The 19199-nt window shown below is 48.4% G+C and overlaps 1 protein-coding gene and 1 long non-coding RNA gene across 3 annotated transcripts in view; one reads left to right on the top strand and one right to left on the bottom strand.

Annotated features, from left to right (window-relative positions):
- Nucleotides 1–4414, bottom strand: part of LOC120860490 (nidogen-1) — a 98686-nt gene extending 94272 nt beyond the window's left edge. For both annotated transcript variants that reach the window (XM_040236307.1, XM_040236308.1), the window contains exon 1: nucleotides 4062–4414. In XM_040236307.1, coding sequence (XP_040092241.1) covers nucleotides 4062–4286 — 225 coding nt within the window. In that variant the 5' untranslated portion in view covers nucleotides 4287–4414. The remainder of the gene's footprint in view (nucleotides 1–4061) is intronic.
- An 8085-nt stretch (nucleotides 4415–12499) lies between these two features.
- Nucleotides 12500–19199, top strand: part of LOC120860489 — an 18823-nt gene continuing 12123 nt past the window's right edge. The window contains exon 1 of the long non-coding RNA XR_005720338.1: nucleotides 12500–12803. This is a non-coding gene — a long non-coding RNA (uncharacterized LOC120860489). The remainder of the gene's footprint in view (nucleotides 12804–19199) is intronic.

The raw sequence follows: 19199 nt of genomic DNA, 5'->3' as shown, positions 1-19199 counted from the left end.
ATGAAACTGGAGCCGATTATACAGAGTGAAGTAAGCCAGAAAGAAAAACACCAATACGGTATACTAACACATATATATGGAATTTAGAAAGATGGTAATGATAACCCTATATGTGAGACAGCAAAAGAGACACAGATGTATAGAACAGACTTTTGGACTCTGAGGGAGAGGGTGGGATGATTTGGGAGAATGGCATTGAAACATGTATACTATCATGTAAGAAACCAATCGCCAGTCTGTGTTCGATGCAGGATACAGGATGCTTGGGGCTGGTGCACGGGGATGATCCAGAGAGATGATATGGGGTGGGAGGTGGAAGGGGGGTTCAGGATTGGGAACTCATGTACACCCGTGGCGGATTCATGTCAATGTATGGCAAAACCAATACAGTATTGTAAAGTAAAATAAAGTAAAAATAAAAATAAAAAAAAAAGAATACATTTGAATCAGTTCTAGTGAGGTGGATGAAACTGGAGTCGATTATACAGAGTGAAGTAAGCCAGAAAGAAAAACACCAATACAGTATACTAACACATATATATATGGAATTTAGAAAGTGGTAACGATAACCCTGTATGCGAGACAGCAAAAGAGACACAGATGTATAGAACAGTCTTTTGGACTCTGTGGGAGAGGGAGAGGGTGGGATGATCTGGGAGAATGGCATTGAAACATGTATAATATCATATAAGAAACGAATCGCCAGTCCAGGTTTGATGCAGGATACAGGATGCTTGGGGCTGGTGCACTGGGATGACCCAGAGGGATGGTACAGGGAGGGAGGAGGGAGGGGGGTTCAGGATGGGAAACATATGTACACCCGCGGTGGATTCATGTTGATGTATGGTAAAACCAATACAATATTGTAAAGTAATTAGCCTCCAATTAAAATAAATAAATTTAAATTTTAAAAAAATCTTAAGTGTAATCTCTGTATAATCTTCCCTCACTACTCTAATTCACAGCAATCCCTTTGGTCCATGGCATGTTTTAGGGTTGATGTTGAAAGCATTATGAGTCAGACATAGACTTGGGCTGATATCCTAGCTTGGGCATTTTTAATTGATGCTATGGCCTTGAGTAATTACTAATTATTATTTCTTCATCTGAAAAAAGAGGGGCAAGTTGCTGTGAGGATTAAATAATGTAAGACTAGCTAGACCCTGACACATGTAGATATACTCACCCAGCAACTGTTTTCCATTTCGATGGCCTTCCTTTCTTTTTCCTAATCTAGTGCCCAGAACAGTACAGACCATCTAGTTCATACTCACACTCCCTGTCAATTCGCTTTTTCATTCAGAGCCCTGTAAGGGTTTCCACCAGCTAAAAGAGCATCTACACAACAGATAGTGGTGGACGCTGTGACATGGCACCAGATCGCCCTTCAGCTCCTGGGAATGCAGCCCACAGCCCTCCTCTTTGACATTACCTCTTGTTTCCATGGAAAAAACTGCCTCACCCAAGGGTCATAACTCCTTCCAGGGCAGCCCCAATCTAATCACTGATCACCTTCTCAGGAGACTTGAGAGAGCTTTGAAAGGCTTATCCCACCTCAAGAGCTCCCAGAGGGGTGGCAGGCATCTTGCTGACCTTCATTGCGGCTCAGCTACTTCACTGCCCTCCCTTCCTCAGGGGTGGATCTGAGGAGCTCCCCCTAATGAAATAACCTGCCTGCTAAGCTCTATCTCAGGGCTTCCCAGGTGGCTCAGACAGTAAAGAATCTGCATGCAGTTTGGGAGGCCTGGGTTTGATCCTGGGGTTGGGAAGATCCCCTGGAGAAGGGACTGGCAACCCACTCCAATATTCTTCCTAGAGAGTCCCACAGACAGAGGAGCCTGGCCAGCTACAGTCCATGGGGTTGCAAAGAGTCCAACATGACTAAGTGACTAACGCTTTCACTTACAATCGCTATCTCAGGGTCCCTCCTGGGAACTGAACCTGTAGCACAGAAGTTAAGATGTGAAGAGAGCTCTGGGAGTCTTTCTCCTTGATATGTAGATTAAAACCCCAAATAGGCTCAGGAGACTTCCCTGGTGGTCCAGGGGCTAATACTCCACGCTCCCAATGCAGAGAGCTAGGGTTCAATCCCTGGTCAGAGAATAGATCCCATCTGCCACAACTAAGGGTTCCAAAGCCACAACTGAAAAAAAAAAAAAAAAGATAGTCTGCAACTAAAGACTCTGCATGCCACAATCAAGACCCGGTGCAGCCAAATATATAAAGATTCTTATAAACAAACAAAGAGGCTCAGAAGGGGTGGATTGACAGGAGTCACTTTTCAACAACCGATTTTCCAGGTCTGTAGAATGTAATGTGTTTAGCCTGATGCCACAAGTAAAGGAGAGAAGAGCCCTAATTTAACATAGAGGCTCTGAACTTAGGATCCAACGACTACCTGCCCCCCATAGAATTCATGGGTCTGTTAACTTAGAAAAATAAACTTAATTTTCAGTAGCCCATAACCCAAATTTAGCATTTCCTTCCATTGTAAGTGTAGGCAACAACTCTATTAGCGCTTAATGACTATGCCACTAATAGAAGTCACAGATATGCTCCTACGACTATACAGTCATTATAGTAGGTGTAGGACTGGATGGACGTGAGTCTGAGTGAACTCCGGGAGTTGGTGATGGACAGGGAGGCCTGGCATGCTGCCATTCATGGGGTCGCAAAGAGTCGGACAGGACTGAGCGGCTGAACTGACTGAACTGAGGTGTAGGTGTATAGTAGGTGTCTCTGAATACTGTTTACAGTCCCATGACCTTGAAAGTTCAGTCATTAGCTGACCATACACTGGAGCCACTGCTTCACCTTGTTATTTAATATAATTCTTTTTTTTTTTAATGACATATCTTACTTCAAACAATTTTTTAAAAATATTTTAACTCTTATTTCAACAGAATTGATTTCCTTGGCAATCCTGTGGATTTTATCTTGCACATTTAAAAACCTAAGAGGGAGTTTTCTAGGCTACAGCAGACTGCCCAAGGAGGTCAGGGCGGTGGGGATAGCAAGGGGACACTCTCTATGGGCAGAGAATTCAAGGACTCATTCTTTCTCTGCAAAGCCGACAAGCTCCACGTGGGTGTTGTCCCGGGCGCAGTTTGCCGGGATCAGACCAGCAGAGCCATTTCAGGGGCAGGACAGGCTCCAGCCGCTGCTGGAGTTGTTCCCCCGCCCCTCTTCTGGAATGCACACAGCTTTATATGAAATCCACATGGTGCGCGGCAGCGACAGGAGGCGGCACGAAAGTACTTTACCAAATTGACAGCGTCCCCGCGCCCAGCCAGTCCGGAGAAGGCCCCAGAGAGCGAAAGGTCCCTCCCTGTCCCTCTCCCCATCTGGCTCCCCACCCCCCATGGTGACAATGGTTGGCTACAGGAAATTGGATCACCGGGGCGCTCTGCTTTCCCAGCCCTGAACTCTGGACACAGAGCAGAATCATTGCCAAGACGTATCCGGAGTCCGCACACACAAATGCAGGGACTGTCGACTGCATTCCCCGGGCCGAGAGCTGAGCTTGGCGGTCTTTATCCGCCCTGGCACCTACAGGAATCCCGGGGCCCGCGAGCCAGCTGCTACCCAGCTCTGGCCTTCATCCGGCTCCTGGTCCCAAGCGGACCGGGTCCTGTCCCCCAAAAGCAGGGGACAATGGCGCGACGCGGACAGACTTCCCGGCCCACTGCCGCGGGAGAGGAAACTCCGCCCGGGTCCCGGGGTCCCGGGTCACAGAGTCCTGGAGCCTGGCAGTGCGCTCACGAGGCGGCGCAGACGGGGCGAGCTCCCCAGAACCCAGGGACCCTCCTCGAGCGATCGTGACCAGGCGGCGGGGAGGCGTCGGCTGGCCGGGCGGAGGCGGGAGCCCACTTGGGCTTGGAGACGGAGCGCCGCGCCCCGCGCCCCGGCGACCACCGTGTGCGCGTGCCCGCCCACGACGCTCCGGTCCGTCCGGCTCCGCGGGCGGCCCCGGCCCGCCCGGGCCTTCCTTCAGACGCCGCCTCAGCCCCTCGCGGCCTCTCGCCCAAGTGCCCCCACCTCCCGCCCGGGGTCGCACTCACGTAGACCGAGTCGATGTCGGATCTGTCGAAGAAGTGGAGCGCAGTGCTCAGCTCCAGGGCTGGAGAGACCAGGTCGTCCCCGGCCTCCAGCTCCAGATCCCCATGTTCGGGGCCGAAAGGAAAGAGCTCCTGGCGGCTCAGGCAGCCCCCAGGCCCCGCTAACAGCAGCTGCAGCAGCACCGCCCGCGTCCACGCAGCTCCGCTCCGGCGGACCGTGGCCAACATGTTCCCGGAGCGCCGTCCCGCAAACCGAGGAGCTCTGCGGCCGGAGGGTGAGGAAGGCGGAGATGTAACCGGACGCCCCTCGGCAGCCCCTCTGCGCGTCCCGCCTCGCGAGGTTCCCACACCGGGAAATAAGGGAGGGGAGCCGAGGGGAGCCGAGGGGAGATGGAGAGGGCCCCGCCCCGCCCCGCCCCGTCCGCGGAGGCTGCCCAATGGCCGTGAGGGGGTGGGCGAGGGGCGACACCGAATCCCCCAGCAGTTCGGGTCCGGTCGCCCTCGTTCCCCGCCGGGTAATGGGCGTTAGAGGCCGCGATTCCCAAAACCAACCCAGTTCCCACCGAACGGCCCCTCCGGGAGCTAAGACCAGAGTGCCGGGCTCTGCACCACTGTCCTTGGCCCAAGGCTAAGTCGTAGAGATCCGGCGACGTGGAACTGCCCCGCATTCGGACACAGTCCACCCCAAAGCTGTTTGGTGGCGTCCGGAGGTCGGACTGACATGGTCAGACTGGTAGGAAGAGGGAGTACTAGATACTGAGGGTTAACAAGAAGGGATCCGGCCAGGACCACGGCTGTTGACTCAAACATCCATTCTTTCCACTTAACATTGAGTGTGGGATCCTGTGCTCCGTAATGGAAAGTTGGGCCAAAAATCCGGTCCAGCCTCCGGAGTCAAAGTCATGAGTGTAGGCCATCATTCAGAGTTAGGCAGGCTAAGGCCCCCCAAGTGATAAAGGACGTCAGGACGGGAATGACTGGTCAAGGATAGCGTCTCTGGGGATATGGAAATCAAATCAGGTTTTCCAGAAAGGATAAAATTTCACCCAGGGGGCTGGAGAAGGAACTTTCTAGAAGCTGGAGTTGATGCCGTTCCCCCAGGAAAGGGATCTTAGTCCTAGTAAAACCTTTAATACCACAGCTAGGAATTTGAACTCTCTCTAACATCCACAGAACTATTTAGAATTTTTGACAAAGGGAGATAAACAAAGGTGGAAATTGTATCCTAAATAATCCCTTGATCATTAATTTGGCCCTGGCTTAAAAGAAGAGACGCAGGGGTCATCCAAGGATCATTGACAGGAAAAATAAAAAAAGGATGAGGAAAAAAAGTGGAAATTGAGGAAAAAATGAATCTAAAAGGCATTACGATGAAAGAAGGAACACAACCTGATTATAAATTTGATATGGGAAGGGAGAGCGGAGAGACGCTTAAACTGAGTGGAAAGCTTTGAGCCTCAGTTCAGTTCAGTCACTCAGTCGTGTCCGACTCTTTGCCTCAGTTCAGTTCAGTTCAGTTCAGTTGCTCAGTTGTGTCCGACTCTTTGCGACCCCATGAATCGCAGCACGCCAGGCCTTCCTGTCTATCACCAACTCCCGGAGTTCACTCAGACTCACGTCCATCGAGTCAGTGATGCCATCCAGCCATCTCATCCTCCGTCGTCCCCTTCTCCTCCTGCCCCCAATCCCTCCCAGCATCAGAGTCTTTTCCAATGAGTCAACTCTTCACATGAGGTGGCCAGAGTACTGGAGTTTCAGCTTTAGCATCGTTCCTTCCAAAGAAATCCCAGGGCTGATCTCCTTCAGAATGGACTGGTTGGATCTCCTTGCAGTCCAAGGGACTCTCAGGAGTGTTCTCCAACACCACAGTTCAAAAGCATCAATTCTTCGGTGTTCAGCCTTCTTCACAGTCCAACTCTCACATCCATACATGACCACTGGAAAAACCATAGCCTTGACTAGACGGACCTTAGTTGGCAAAGTAATATCTCTGCTTTTGAATATGCTATCTAGGTTGGTCATAACTTTTCTTCCAAGGAGTAAGCGTCTTTTAATTTCATGGCTGCAGTCACCATCTGCAGTGATTTTGGAGCCTCAAAAAATAAAGTCTGACACAGTTTCCACTGTTTCCCCATCTATTTGCCATGAAGTGATGGGACCATGATCTTCGAAGATGCCAGGATCTTCGTTTTCTGAATGTTGAGCTTTAAGCCAACTTTTTCACTCTCCTCTTTCACTTTCATCAAGAGGCTTTTTAGTTCCTCTTCATTTTCTGCCATAAGGGTGGTGTCATCTCCATATCTGAGGTTATTGATATTTCTCCCGAGCATTGCAAAACCTCTGCTGCCTTTTGAAGGGATGGGAGCTGGGACTTTGGGAGTTCCATTTGTTTGATATTAGACTTGTTGACCTGGAGAGGTCAACAGGGTATCAATCCTTCCCTTCTCCCCCACCCACCCCCAGCCCTGTTGCCAGCTAAAATTAAGGACCTGGGACCCAGTCTGGGAGAATTCTCCCAATAAACAGCGGATTCTGTATCATATTTAGATATTTAGGGAACATGAATCCTGAACCAGTAGAAACTACAAGGAAAGTCAATGAAATACACCCTTGTTTTGCAATCACAATAACCTAAGGAGACAGAACCACCCCCACATACAGAAGACGGACAGAGAGCCAGAGAGGCTTAAATCACTTTGCCAAAGTTACACATCTGGAAGCCTGTATGGGGACCCAGGGTGGTCCGACTCCAGGGACCCCTTAACCACAACGTTAAGAGGAGCCATTATTGCCACAATTGTTTCCCTTGATGCTAAAGAGTGATTAACATAGCCTGCAGTCTGTTCCCAAATTCAGTGGCTTTCCTTCAGTTCCCTCCCAGAAATGCAGTGCCCCGGAGCCTCTGTCCTGCCCCGGAAGCCCTCTGACTCTATCCCATCCTATCCATAGTGGCCTCAGCTGTTGCACCACCCATTTCTGTGCTTCTGGTCTCCAGGAGACTCGTCTTCCTCTGTGCTCACCTGAACGGCCTCAAATTTCCCAGTGTGTGCCCAGCCAGCCTCATCCCGCCTGCCCTTCAGATTTTCCCCTTCCAAACCTCCTCCCCACACCTTTTATCTCACATCACTGCCGGCTCTGAAGCCGCAGCCTGCCCCTGGAATGATCTCACCCCTTCTCCTGAATTCTCTGCCTTTTTAGTACTCAGACAGCTTCTGAAACTCCCATTGGTCCATGGAAATCTCCTTCGCTAATACAGAAGCAAGAGCCATTCTCCACTCTGCCAGTTCAGGGTAGCTTGGAGTCCAGTCCATCTGAGGCCTGGGCTCTGCCATTTACTATCCCTGTTAACTTGGGCAGGTTTCTATATCTTTCTCATTTGCATGGAATGTTCATACCTACAATCAAAGAATTGTTATGAGAATTACCCAAGATGATCCACAAAATGCTCCTAGCACCAAATTGGAGCACAAAGGAAGTACTCAGTTAATATTAAGCCATCATTATCTAAATGTGTTTTTCATGGTTCTTATTATTTCCGCAATTACTAAGAATCCACTTGGAGTCAGACACTGTACTAGGAATTCTAAATACAAAGACTGTTAACTCATAATCCCTTTTGCAAGCAGCTCATAGTCTATTGGGAAAGACAGACACACCTTTAACATCATGGGATGTTTCTATCTTTCTTTGAAAGATAGAAAGCAACAGCAGACACCCCTCGTTGAATGCCCGCTTTTGTTAGATGCTTTATGGAGCATCAGATTTAATACTAAAAACAACTGCACAAGCTAGTAGTTTTATAGTAGATGTAGGGGAAATGAGATCTGCAAAAGTTAATGCGCCCTGTAAGGTATAGTTCGGGCCGAGGCAGAAAGAGGAAAGATGACCTCAACAGAAGTAGATTACATTTATTCAGGCAAGGAGGGGCGACAGTGGGCCTAAGGACCAGGCTGAGGGCACAGAGGGATCAGGGAGGCTCCATATTTATAGGGAAGTTTGTGTAAGTGATAAGGGAAACGTTAATCAGGCGGGATGTTTGGTGGCTCAGACGGTAAAGCGTCTACCCGCAATGCGGGAGACCTGGGTTCGATCCCTGGGTCGAAAAGATCCCCTGGAGAAGGAAATGGCAACCCACTCCAGTACTCTTGCCTGGAAAATTCCATGGACAGAGGAGCCTTGTAAACTACAGTCCACGGGGTCTCAAAGAGTCGGGCACGACTGAGCGACGTCACTTCACTTTAGTTGAGATGGCGTTTGTAGGTGGGCAGGGGGTAATAAGTCTTCTGGACAGGTGTAGGGGGGGAAGGTTTCTGGACAGGGGAGAAGTCTCAGATAGATGCAACTGGCCTGGAGCATCAGGGTGGGACCTAAAGTTCTGTTTTGTTTTCTCTGAAGTTAGATGATTCAGCAAGGGCCTTTGAAACTGTTGTTTTCTTTTATAGGCCCAAAAGACTCCTTCATTCTAGACCCTGAAATCATAAAAAAAAATGGGGAAAAGGGCACTGTATCTCTCTGGCTACTTCCTGCTGGATAAGGGCAACGATTTTGGGTCTGGAACGAAGGATCGTCCTAGGGCCCAGGGTCTCCTTTTTCTGAGCTTGGGGTGAGGCTCTCGAGAAGAAGAATGGTCTTGACCTGATCTCGAGAGATGGCCCGAATCTGTTTTTGGAGAAACCTTTGAAAGAGATTGAAGAGACAGGGTCCAAATAGGAGGAATAGAACGATAAGTACCAGTGGTCCCAGGAAAGGGAGCAACCAAGGGAGGACCTGTTGGAACAGGTTTTGGGGACTGCAAAGGTTTTGTAACTCTTTTCTGCGGCGTTCAATTCCGTCTCTAAGTTCTTTGTCTCTACCCTGGACTATGTCCATTTCATTAACAAAATAGCAGCAGGCCTCTCCTAGGAAAAGGCAGGTCCCTCCCTTGTCTGTGGTGAGAAGGTCCAGGGCTCGCCTATTCTGTTGGGCCACGGTGTGGGCTCTTTTGTTTGTAGTGGGAAATGCTTCTACCCATCCCAAAAAGGTGTCCACAAGGACCAGGAGGTATCTGACTCTCTGGACCGGGGACACAAGAGTAAAGTCTATCTGCCAATCCTGTGCTGGGAAGCTGCCTCCCATTTGATGGGTTGGAAAGGATGTCGGTTTAAGGTTGGAATTGAGGTTAGTACGTTGACATGTTTGACAGGAGCGGGTAAGGTGATCTAAATATTGTTGGTCAGCATTGGATATGGGGAAGTGGTTACAGAGGAACTGTTGGAGTGTCTTGGATGAGGAATGAAAAAGTGAGTGTAGATAAGAGAGGATTTCTCTGGTGGTGGGAGGGTCTGGAGGTGTCAGAGCTAAGGTGACAGGGGACTGGAGGGAAGGATGGGACAGTGCTGTCTCCTTTGCCTTCTGGTCTGCAGCATTGTTGTAGGCTGATATGAGACTTCCCTTTTGATGTCCCCTACAGTGGAGGAAGGTGGCTTTGTTTGGTAAGAGTGCTGCCTCTAGAAGTTTGTGGATCAAGTCTGAATTAATAATGGGGGATCCCATTTGGGTTAGGAAACCTCTTTCTCTCCATATTAGGATGTTTGAGTGAAGTATGTTATAGGCATATTTGGAGTCTGTGTGGATGTTAACCCTTAGATTTTTAGCCAGAGTCAAAGCTCTGATGAGAGCTATCAGTTCTGCCTATTGGGAGGTAGTGTGAAGTGGCAGAGGTGAAGCTTCAGTTGCCTTTGTGATTGTGACAAAGGTCCCCCTGGATGATGGCATATCCTGCTGCAAAGAGGGGGGATTTTTGAGAGCTGCCTTCAACGAACCAGTGTGGGGTGTCTGGGTCTAGGATGGGCTGATCTGTTAAATGTTGGAAGGGGTTTTGGGTAAGATCTACTGTTAGGCTGCAGCTATGTAGGAGGGGGTCTGTTGTAGAGGACATGGGTAATAAGCTGGCGGGGTTAAGTGGAGAGCAGGGGGAGAATGAGAGCTGAGGGTCAAGGAGAAAGGCATGTAGGACCTGTACACTGGAAGAGGGAAGGGAGAGGAAAGCCCGATGTGATAGTAAGTCTCGGAAGGTGTGTGGAGAGCAGACTGTTAAAGGGGCATGTCTGGAGAGTTGATTTGTTTCGGGTACGAGGGCTGCGAAAGCAGCCATGGCCTGTATGCAGGGAGGCCACCCCTTGGTCACCATGTCCAGCTGTTTTGATAGACAGGCTATGGGAGCCCAGGTGTCTCTGGCCCGCTGACACAGAAGTCCCAGGGCCTGTCCTTGGTTGGAATGGGCAAAGAGAAAGAATGGTCTGGTGTGATCTGGCAGGTGGAGAGTTGGTACTCGGAGGAGGCTCTGGGTGAGCTGGTGAAGAGGATTGGCCAGCGAGGAAGGGTTAAAGAGGGGCTCATCCAGACATCCTTTAGTTGCCTCATAGAGCGGCTTTGCAATGAGGGCGAAGTAGGGATCCAGATATGGAAAAGTTTAGGAGGCCGAGGATAGACAGGAGCTCCCTTTTCGTTTTTGGAAGTGGACAGTTAATGAAGGCCTGGATTCTGTCTGGGGGAATAGTTTTTTGTTGACAGGATATGGAGAGCCCCAGGTAGGTGACGTTTGTCTGGGCTATTTGGGCCTTAGATTGGGATACCCGATAACCCCAGGATCCCAAGGCCCCAGGGAGTTTGGCAGTATGTCGGAGGCAGAGTTTTTGGGTTGGGCTACAAAGGAGGAGGTCATCTACGTATTGGAGAAGATGACGCGGGGCTAGGTCGAGTGTCTGTAGGTCTATTTGTAAAGCTTGTCCAAAAAAGTGAGGACTGTCTCTGAACTCCTGGGGGAGAACTGTCCATGTTAGTTGTCGGGAAACGTGAGTCTCGGGGTCTTTCCAGCTGAAGGCGAAAAGGAGTTGGGAGAGTGGTTAGAGAGGGATGGTGAAAAAGACATCTTTGAGATCTAATACAGTGAAGTGGGTTGCAGTCGGGGGTATGGTAGACAGAAGGGTATAAGGGTTAGAGACTACTGGGAATGTCGATGTGATGGCCTCATTGACTTTTTGCAGATCCTGGACCAGTCTCCAAGAGCTCGGTCCCTTCCTTACTGCCAGAATAGGGGTGTTGTGTGGTGAATGGGTAGGAATTAGGATAGAGGCTTGAAGAAGACGGTCTATGATAGGCTTACGTCTCTTGTGGGCCTCAGGGGTGAGAGAGTACTGTTGTTGGGTGATTATAGTCAAGGGGTCTTTTAGGGTAATGTGGACTGGGGGGGTGATATTTGGCTATGGATGGGTGATCAGTGTCCCAGACTTGGGGGTCTAAGGCGGGTAGATCCAAGGGAAGGTCAGGGGTGAGGGATAGGGACCATCCAGGTGCCATCTGCATGACAATGAAAATGGCTTATGGACTCAGGTGGAGCCCTCTGGTCCTGCCACCTCTCTCAAGGGAAACGTGTGGAGGGGGGAGGAGGAGTCGGGGAGATGGGGTAGCAGGTTGAGGGGGAGTCAGGAGAGGTTTCTGGGCCAGTAGGTGAGTTGGATGAAGGGGAAGGAGAGGGTAGCGGGTAGGGAAGGGGCTCGTCAGCCCTGGGTCGAACTCTGGGGGTGGGGAAGGTTGCGGTCTGCGGTTCGTTGAGGAAGAAGAGCCCTTTTGCTTGGGAGGCAAGGTGCATAGAAGGACCTCGTGGGTGGAGCAGGGCTTGCATAGGGAGGGCCTGCTCCGAAGGGCCCAAAAGGCTTGGGTGTATGGGACCTCTTGCCATTCCGTTTAAGAAAGTCGGTGAGATTTTTAAGAATGTTAAAGTCAAATGTGCTGACTAATTGGTATTGAGGCCAAATCTGTGTACAGAGTTGTTTTAAACGGTTAGCTTTGAGTTCAGTGAGTGAGAGTGGTTTGAGATTTTTGAGAACACAGGTCAGAGGGGAATCTTTTGGGACAGATTGGCCAGACCCCATAATTGAAAGGCAAGCAGAGGGTCCTATTGAGAGCTCCAGTCGTCACTCGTAGTCGCAATAGGAGTTATGAGAAGAGAGCTCTGTGTCGAGGTGGAGCGTCCCCCACCGTCGCCTACAGAGTGGCCCTGGGCCGGGGGTCCCCGGGACCTGGAGAGGACTGAGTTCTGGGGCGCCTCTAGAACACCGTCCGGATCTTACCTTAATCTAGGGCCGGCTTGAGTGGAGTGTTCCATGTAGAGCAATCGAATGGCAAGAGTTCCCTGTTCTGGAGGCCATCAGAGAGAGAGAGAGAGGGAGAGGGGGTAGAGCCGAGGCCTGGGGGTACGCAAAGCACCTATAAAGCCTTAGCACAAGGCTTGCACCGCTCACGCTCACGAAGGCACTAGGCGTCCCCGAGGGGAACCTGAGCCCTGGCAGAAAAGTGAGCTGGCGATGTTCGTGCTCCCAGACTCTGGGAAGAGGGAAAACAATGAAAGGGAGGGAGAGTGAGAGAGAGTGAGCTGAGTGCCTCGCCCTTCCAGGGTTTCGGCACCAAGAATGTAAGGTATAGTTCGGGCCAAGGCAGAAAGAGGAAAGATGACCCCAAAGAAGTAGGTTACCTTTATTCAGGCAAGGAGGGGCAACAGTCAGCCTAAGGACCAGGCTGAGAGTGCAGAGGGATCAGGGAGGCTCCATATTTATAGGCAGGTTTGTGTAAGCGATAAGGGAAACGTTAATCAGGTGGGATGTTTTGGGTATACTTTAGTTAAGATGGCATTTGTAGTTGGGCAGGGGGTGATAAGTCTTCTGGGCAGGTGTGGGGGGTGGAAGGTTTCCGGACAGGGGGTGATAAGTCTCAGATGCAACCGGCCTAGAGCATCAGGACGGGACCTAAAATTTTGTTTTGTTTTCTCCAAAGTTAGATGATTCAACAAGGGCCTTTGAAACTGTTGTTTTCTTTTCTAGGCCCAAAAGACTCCTTCATGCCCAGTTTCACACAGTTAGTAGAAGAGCTGGGTTTGAATTCTAGTGTATCTGAAACCAAAGCTGATATTTCTACCACACCTTCCTGCTTATCTGTAGATGGGGAGCTTTCATCCTCAATTTCCATCTGCAAAATATATTTGCTCCCTTGTTTATTACACACAGTGTTCATGCTCTATTTATGTATGCTTGCTAAGTGTGTGCTAAGTCGTGTCAGTTGTGTCCGATTCTTGTAACCTTAGGTACTGCAGCCTGCCAGCTTCCTTTGTCCATGGGATTCTCTAGGCAAGAATACTGGAGTGGGTTGCCATGCCCTCCTCCAGAGGATCTTCCTGACCCAGGGACTGAACCCTTAGGCCTTACTTCTTCTGCATTGGCAGGCGGGTCCTTTACCAGTAGCGCCACCTGGGAAGCCTATTTACATATGTGTCTGTTCCCTAATGTCATTAGTATCATCTTGCTTCATAAATCTGGGGTATACTGTAAACTATCTATCATTTCCTATTTATAGCCCTGCACTCACTGCACGTTTCCTGGGCTGGGAGAACGTGACATCTATGCTGTGCCTCCCATTAGAACAATATGGGCTGAGTGCTGGCCATTTTAGAATTTATAGTTTCAAATACATCTAGGGTGTAATCACAGTCTACATCATAGAATATTTAATTTCATACTTTGCTCTGGTCATTATCTAAGTGTATTTAACACCTAGATGTTTCTCTCTAGTTGTTTTTTGTGTTTTTTCTTTCCAGATATAAGCTTCTTGGAGTGAGGATCATGTGTTCTCACTCAGTTCACGGAGCCTAACCCAACACTGTACGCAACCTTTAATAAAAGTCAACAGTTTCAGGATTTCCTAGTACTTTAAAGAATCATTTGATATCTGCAGCAGCAATCAGTTCAGTTCAGTTGCTCAGCTGTGTCTGACCCCATGTTCTGCAGTACGCCAGGCCTCCCTGTCCACCACCAACTCCTGGAGCTTGCTCAAACTCATGTCCATCGAGTCAGTGATGCCATCCAAACATCTCATATATGCACTCACTGTTACATGATTACACCAGTTTCTTTCTACGGCTGGAAATGTAAACCCTTGCATATATTATATTCTTTTAAAAGGGCAGCAGAGGATGAGATAGAGAGCATCACCAACTCAATGGACATGAATCTGAGTAAATTCCGGGAGATAATGAAAGACAGGGAAGCCTGGCGTGCTGCAGTCCATGGGGTAGCAAAACGTCAGGCACGACTTAGCAGCTGAACCACAACAAAAACTGACTTTGGGCTGTGCTGTGTCTTTGTTGCTGCGTGAACTTTTCTCCAGTTGCAGTGAGTGGGGACTACGCTCCAGTTGCAGTGTGTCGGCTTCTCATTGCAGCGGCCTCTCTTGTTGGGGAGCATGGGCTCTAGGGTGTGCGGGCTTCAGTAGCTGTGGTACATGGGCTCAGTAGTTGCATATCTGAGGTTACTGATATTTCTCCCGGCAATCTTGGTTCCAGCTTGTGCTTCATCCAGCCTGGCATTTCGCCTATGTACTCTGCATATAAGTTAAATAAGCAAGGTAACAATATGCAGCATTGATATACTCCTTTCCCAAGTTGGAACTAGTCTGGCTGGTGTTCCATGTCCAGTTCTATCTTTTGCTTCTTGACCTGCAGATTTCTCAGGAGGCAGGTTAGGTGGTCTGGTATTCTCATCTCTATTATAAGCATTTTCCATAGTTTGTTTTGACCCATACAGTCAAAGGCTTTGGTGTAGTCAATAATGCAGAAGTAGGTGTTTTTCTGGGACTCTCTTGCTTTCTCTGTGTTGGAAATTTGATCTCTGGTTCCTCTGCCTTTTCTAAACCCAGCTTGAACATCTGGAAGTTCATGGTTCACATTCTGTTGAAGCCTGGCTTGTAGAATTTTGAGCATTACTTTGCTTGCATGTGAGATGAATACAATTGTGTGGTAGTTTGAACATTCTTTGGCATTGCCTTTGAGATTGGAATGAAAACTGACCTTTTCCAGTGCTGTGGCCACTGCTGAGTTTTCCAGATTTGCTGGCATATTGAGTGCAGCACTTTCACAGCGTCATCTTTAAGGATTTGAAATGGCACAACTGGAATGCTATCACCACCACTACTAGGTTTGGTCACAGTGATACTTCTGAAGGCCCACTTGACGTCCCATTCCAGGATGGCTGGCTGTAGGTGAGTGATCATACCATCGTGGTTATCTGGGTCATGATGATCTTTTTTGTATAGTTCTGTGTATTCTTGCCTCCTCTTCTTAATATCTTCTGCTTCTGTTAGGTCCATACCATTTCTGTCCTTTATTGAGCCCATCTTTACATGAAATGTTCCCTTGGTATCTCCAATTTTCTTGAAGAGATCTCTAGTCTTTCCCATTCCATTGTTTTCCTCTATTTCTTTGCGTTGATCACTGAGGAGGGCTTTCTTATCTCTCCTTGCTATTCTTTGGATCTCTGCATTCAAATGGATATATCTTTCCTTTTCTCCTTTACCTTTCACGTCTTTTCTTTTCGTAGCTATTTGTAAATTTTCCTCAGACAACCATTTTGCCTCTTTGCATTTCTTTTCCTTGGGGATGGTCTTGATCACTGCCTCCTGTACAATGTCAGGAACCTCTGTCCATAGTTCTTCAGGCACTCTGTCTATCAGATTTAATCCCTTGAATCTATTTGTCACTTCCACTGTATAATCATATGGGATTTGATTTAGGTCATACCTCAATGGTCTAGTGGTTTTCCCTACTTTCTTCAAGTTAAGTCTGAATTTTGCAATAAGGAGTTCATGGTCTGAGCCACAGTCACAGGAAGCCTAGCTCAGTGCTTTGTGATGACCTAGATGGGTGGGATGGAGGTTTGGGAGGGAGGTCCATGAGGGAGGGGGATATATGTATACACATAGCGGATTCACTTCATTGTACAGCAGGAACTAATACAACATTGTAAACCAATTATGCTCCGATTTTTAAAAAGAATTTACACAAGTGGGTGTGAGAGATAGTTTGATTTGGGGTGATCAGGGAAGCCATATTCAAGGATCTGTGTTTGGAGTAGAGGTCTGAGGAAGGGAGGAGTGAGCTGTAGTGGTGCAGGGTGAAGGAGATTTCCAACTGAATGTCTGGGCACGGCTGCCCTGGGGCACCAGGGACTGCAGATTTCAAGTTCCTGAACAACAGTGGACTCGCTCTGTTCAAAGAAGAGCGATTGGGCCAGGGAGGCAGAGCTGAGTGAGCCCCAGTAAGGGCTTTGGACAGTTGGCCATCACCTGAAAATAGTTCAGTAACCACCAGCCCATGTGGTTTTCCATGAGGCAGTTGGGGTGATTTGGGAAATGATATTCCAGAAAATTCTTCAGCCAGCCATTCCCAGAAAGGGAATGTGCTTGTGCTAGTCAGCTTTGACTTGTATAAGACTTCTATGTCAAAACCCTCACTTTAGGCAGGTCTCCCAGCTGTCCCTCTGGACATTCAGAGTTCTGCTGAGTTTGACCCTAATGTACCTCTCCGAACTTACTTCCACTGGCTAACTTTCAGTATCCTTCTTTTCTAGTGAGCTCTTTGCTGTCAGAAGGTAATTTTTGCTGGTGGTTTTCCACCTTTCCAGGTGAAATGCTGCCATGTTGTAGAATACCTCAAGTGGGGTCTTATCAAACCTCTTACACACCCATTCACTCCTCTTGAAACTCTACTGGGTTGCAAAAGCAAGCCCACGTTCCCTGAAGATAAAATCCAAGTACAATTTCTTACTGCATAACCAGAACCAACTTTCTGTGTTTTCTCTGGGTTAAATAACAACCCTAGGAACAATCACATTGCAGCTATGTCCTGATGATCAGTCAATAGATAAGAAAGGTCAGTCTAGGGAGTCAAGAGGCTGGAAGAGCAGGCCTGGCCCAGCTTATCACACAGGTTGGAGATGGGGGTATATTTTCAGGCAATGAGGAGCCACTGATAGTGTCTGAGTGGTGACATAAGTGCAGTTGTCCTCTGAGAAGATTACTCTATCAGTGTGCTTTAAATAGAATTCATGGAGAAATGTCATGAAAACAAGAGTGTCTGGGATGATGGAAAGATACCAGTCCATTATGGAGATGAACTCAAGCAGGAGAGAAAGGAACAGGGGGTTGTGGTAGCCATGGAATTGTGCTGCTCTGGTCTGATACAGCGAGGACAGTTGACTGACAGCACTGGTTGCAGGCCCCCTGCACCCACTGCCATATCAGGCCGTGGCCCCACTTTCCTCAGTTCGATGAGCAGCCCCACTCTTGCAGGGTGCAGTTACTTCCTTCAGGTCACATGACCAAGAGTCATGCCACAGCCTGAGTGTCTTCCCACCCACCCTCCCACTTCCCCCGTCTCCTGTTACAGGTGTGAGACCTGTACTGAGTCTGATGGTCCTCCCTGCCTTCTCCTGCTCCCTTGATCCTCCTCAAGCCCAAGAAAATGGGTCCAGGTTGGGGACCAGCTGACTCTTCGCCTGGTGGTCAAAGAGGATGGTTACATCTGTGCCATTCACAAAGTACTCGGGTTGGCCAAAAAGTTCAATCAGCTTTTTCTGTACGATCTTATGGAAAATCTGAATGAACTTTTTGACCAACCTCGTACGCATCACAGGGCTTCCCAGGTGGCCCAGTGGTAAAGAATTGGCCTGCCAATGCAGGAGGCACAGGAGGCTCAGGTTCAAGCCCTGGGTCGGGAAGATTCCCTGGTGTAGGAAAGGACAACCTTCTCCAGGATTCTTGCCTGGAAAATTCCATGGACAGAGGAGCCCGGCGGGCTACCATACATGAGGGTTGCATAGAGTCGGACGTGACTGAGTGACTGAACATGCGCTAACCATTACAGCAGCCTTGTGAGGGGATATGACAGTCTTCATTTCACTGGCAAGGAAACTAGGGCAGTTTAAACGGTTGCCCAAAGTCTCAATAGCTAATAAATGTTAGAGGTGATGTTAAAGAATGTGGTCTTCTTCTAACGGCAAGCAGGATACTCTTGTAGAAAGAGTAATCGTGTAATGATATTCAAGTGTTTGTGTAAACATTTTTTAAGCCAGTCTGAGACTATTCCTTTGCTGACAAAGGTCCGCCTAGTCAAAGCTATGGTTTTTGCAGTAGTCATGTGTGGATGTGAGAGTTGTACTATAAAGAAAGCTGAGTGCTGAAGAATTGATGCTTTGGAACTATGGTGTTGGAGAAGACTCTTGAGAGTCCCTTGGACTGCAAGGAGATCCAACCAGTCCATCCTAAAGGAAATCAGGCCTGAATATTCATTGGAAGGATTGCTGCTGAAGCTGAAACTCCAATACTTTGGCCACCTGATGCAAAGAACTGACTCATTGGAAAAGACCCTGATGGTGGGAAGGATTGAAGGCAGGAAGAGAAGGGGACAACAGAGGATGAGATGGTTGGATGGCATTGCTGACTCAATGGACGTGAGTTTGAGCAAGCTCTGGGGGTTGGTGATGTACAGGGAAGCCTGGTGTGCTGCAGTCCATGGGGTCACAAAGAGTCGGACATGACTGAGCGACTGAACAGAAGTCCATTCCTGAAATACAACTTTTTTGTGTGTATTCTAATCTGCTCATATATGCAAATATTCTATACAGAGGTGCCATTAGAGGTTACATTGTTGTTGTTTAGTCACTAAGTTGCCTTTGGCTCTTTGCAACCCCATGGCCTATAGCCTGCCAGGCTTCTCTGTCCATGGGATTTCCCAGGCAAGAATACTGAAGTGGGTTGCATTTCCTCTCCAGAGAATCCTTCTGACCCAGGGTTCAAACCTGCATCTGCTGCATTGGCAGGCGGTTTCTTTACCACTCAGCCACCACCACTTTATATTCACTTTTTTTCTAGATAGCATGATAATGTCCATGTTGTGACAAAGCTTTCATAATTATTACTTTGCAAACATTGCACCTATTAGCACTTAATTAATCTTAGCATTTCCCATCTGTTAACATTTAGAGTGTTTCCTTTTGGGGCACTATTATTTGAAAACATCTGCAGTGAATATTGCTCTTTCTCTCTGGGCATTATTTCTTCCAATCTTCTTCCCCAAATAGAATTACTGGGTTAAAGAATGTGAACATTTTTACGGTCCTTGATAAAGTATTGCCACTGTTGGGCATGAGGGTAGGGAGAGGTGAGAGGTAGAATGTGGACAAAATCACCACCGACACTGGAGAAATGAGAGGTGTGCCTTTTACTTTTTCTCTCTGTGTGTGTGTGTGTGTGTGTGTGTGTGTGTGTGTGTGTGTG

The sequence above is a fragment of the Oryx dammah genome, unplaced genomic scaffold (assembly GCF_014754425.2).
Source record: "Oryx dammah isolate SB20612 unplaced genomic scaffold, SCBI_Odam_1.1 HiC_scaffold_11077, whole genome shotgun sequence".
Lineage (NCBI taxonomy): Eukaryota > Metazoa > Chordata > Mammalia > Artiodactyla > Bovidae > Oryx > Oryx dammah.
Note: the sequence above shows the minus strand (reverse complement) of the source record. Positions and strands in the feature narration are given on the sequence as shown.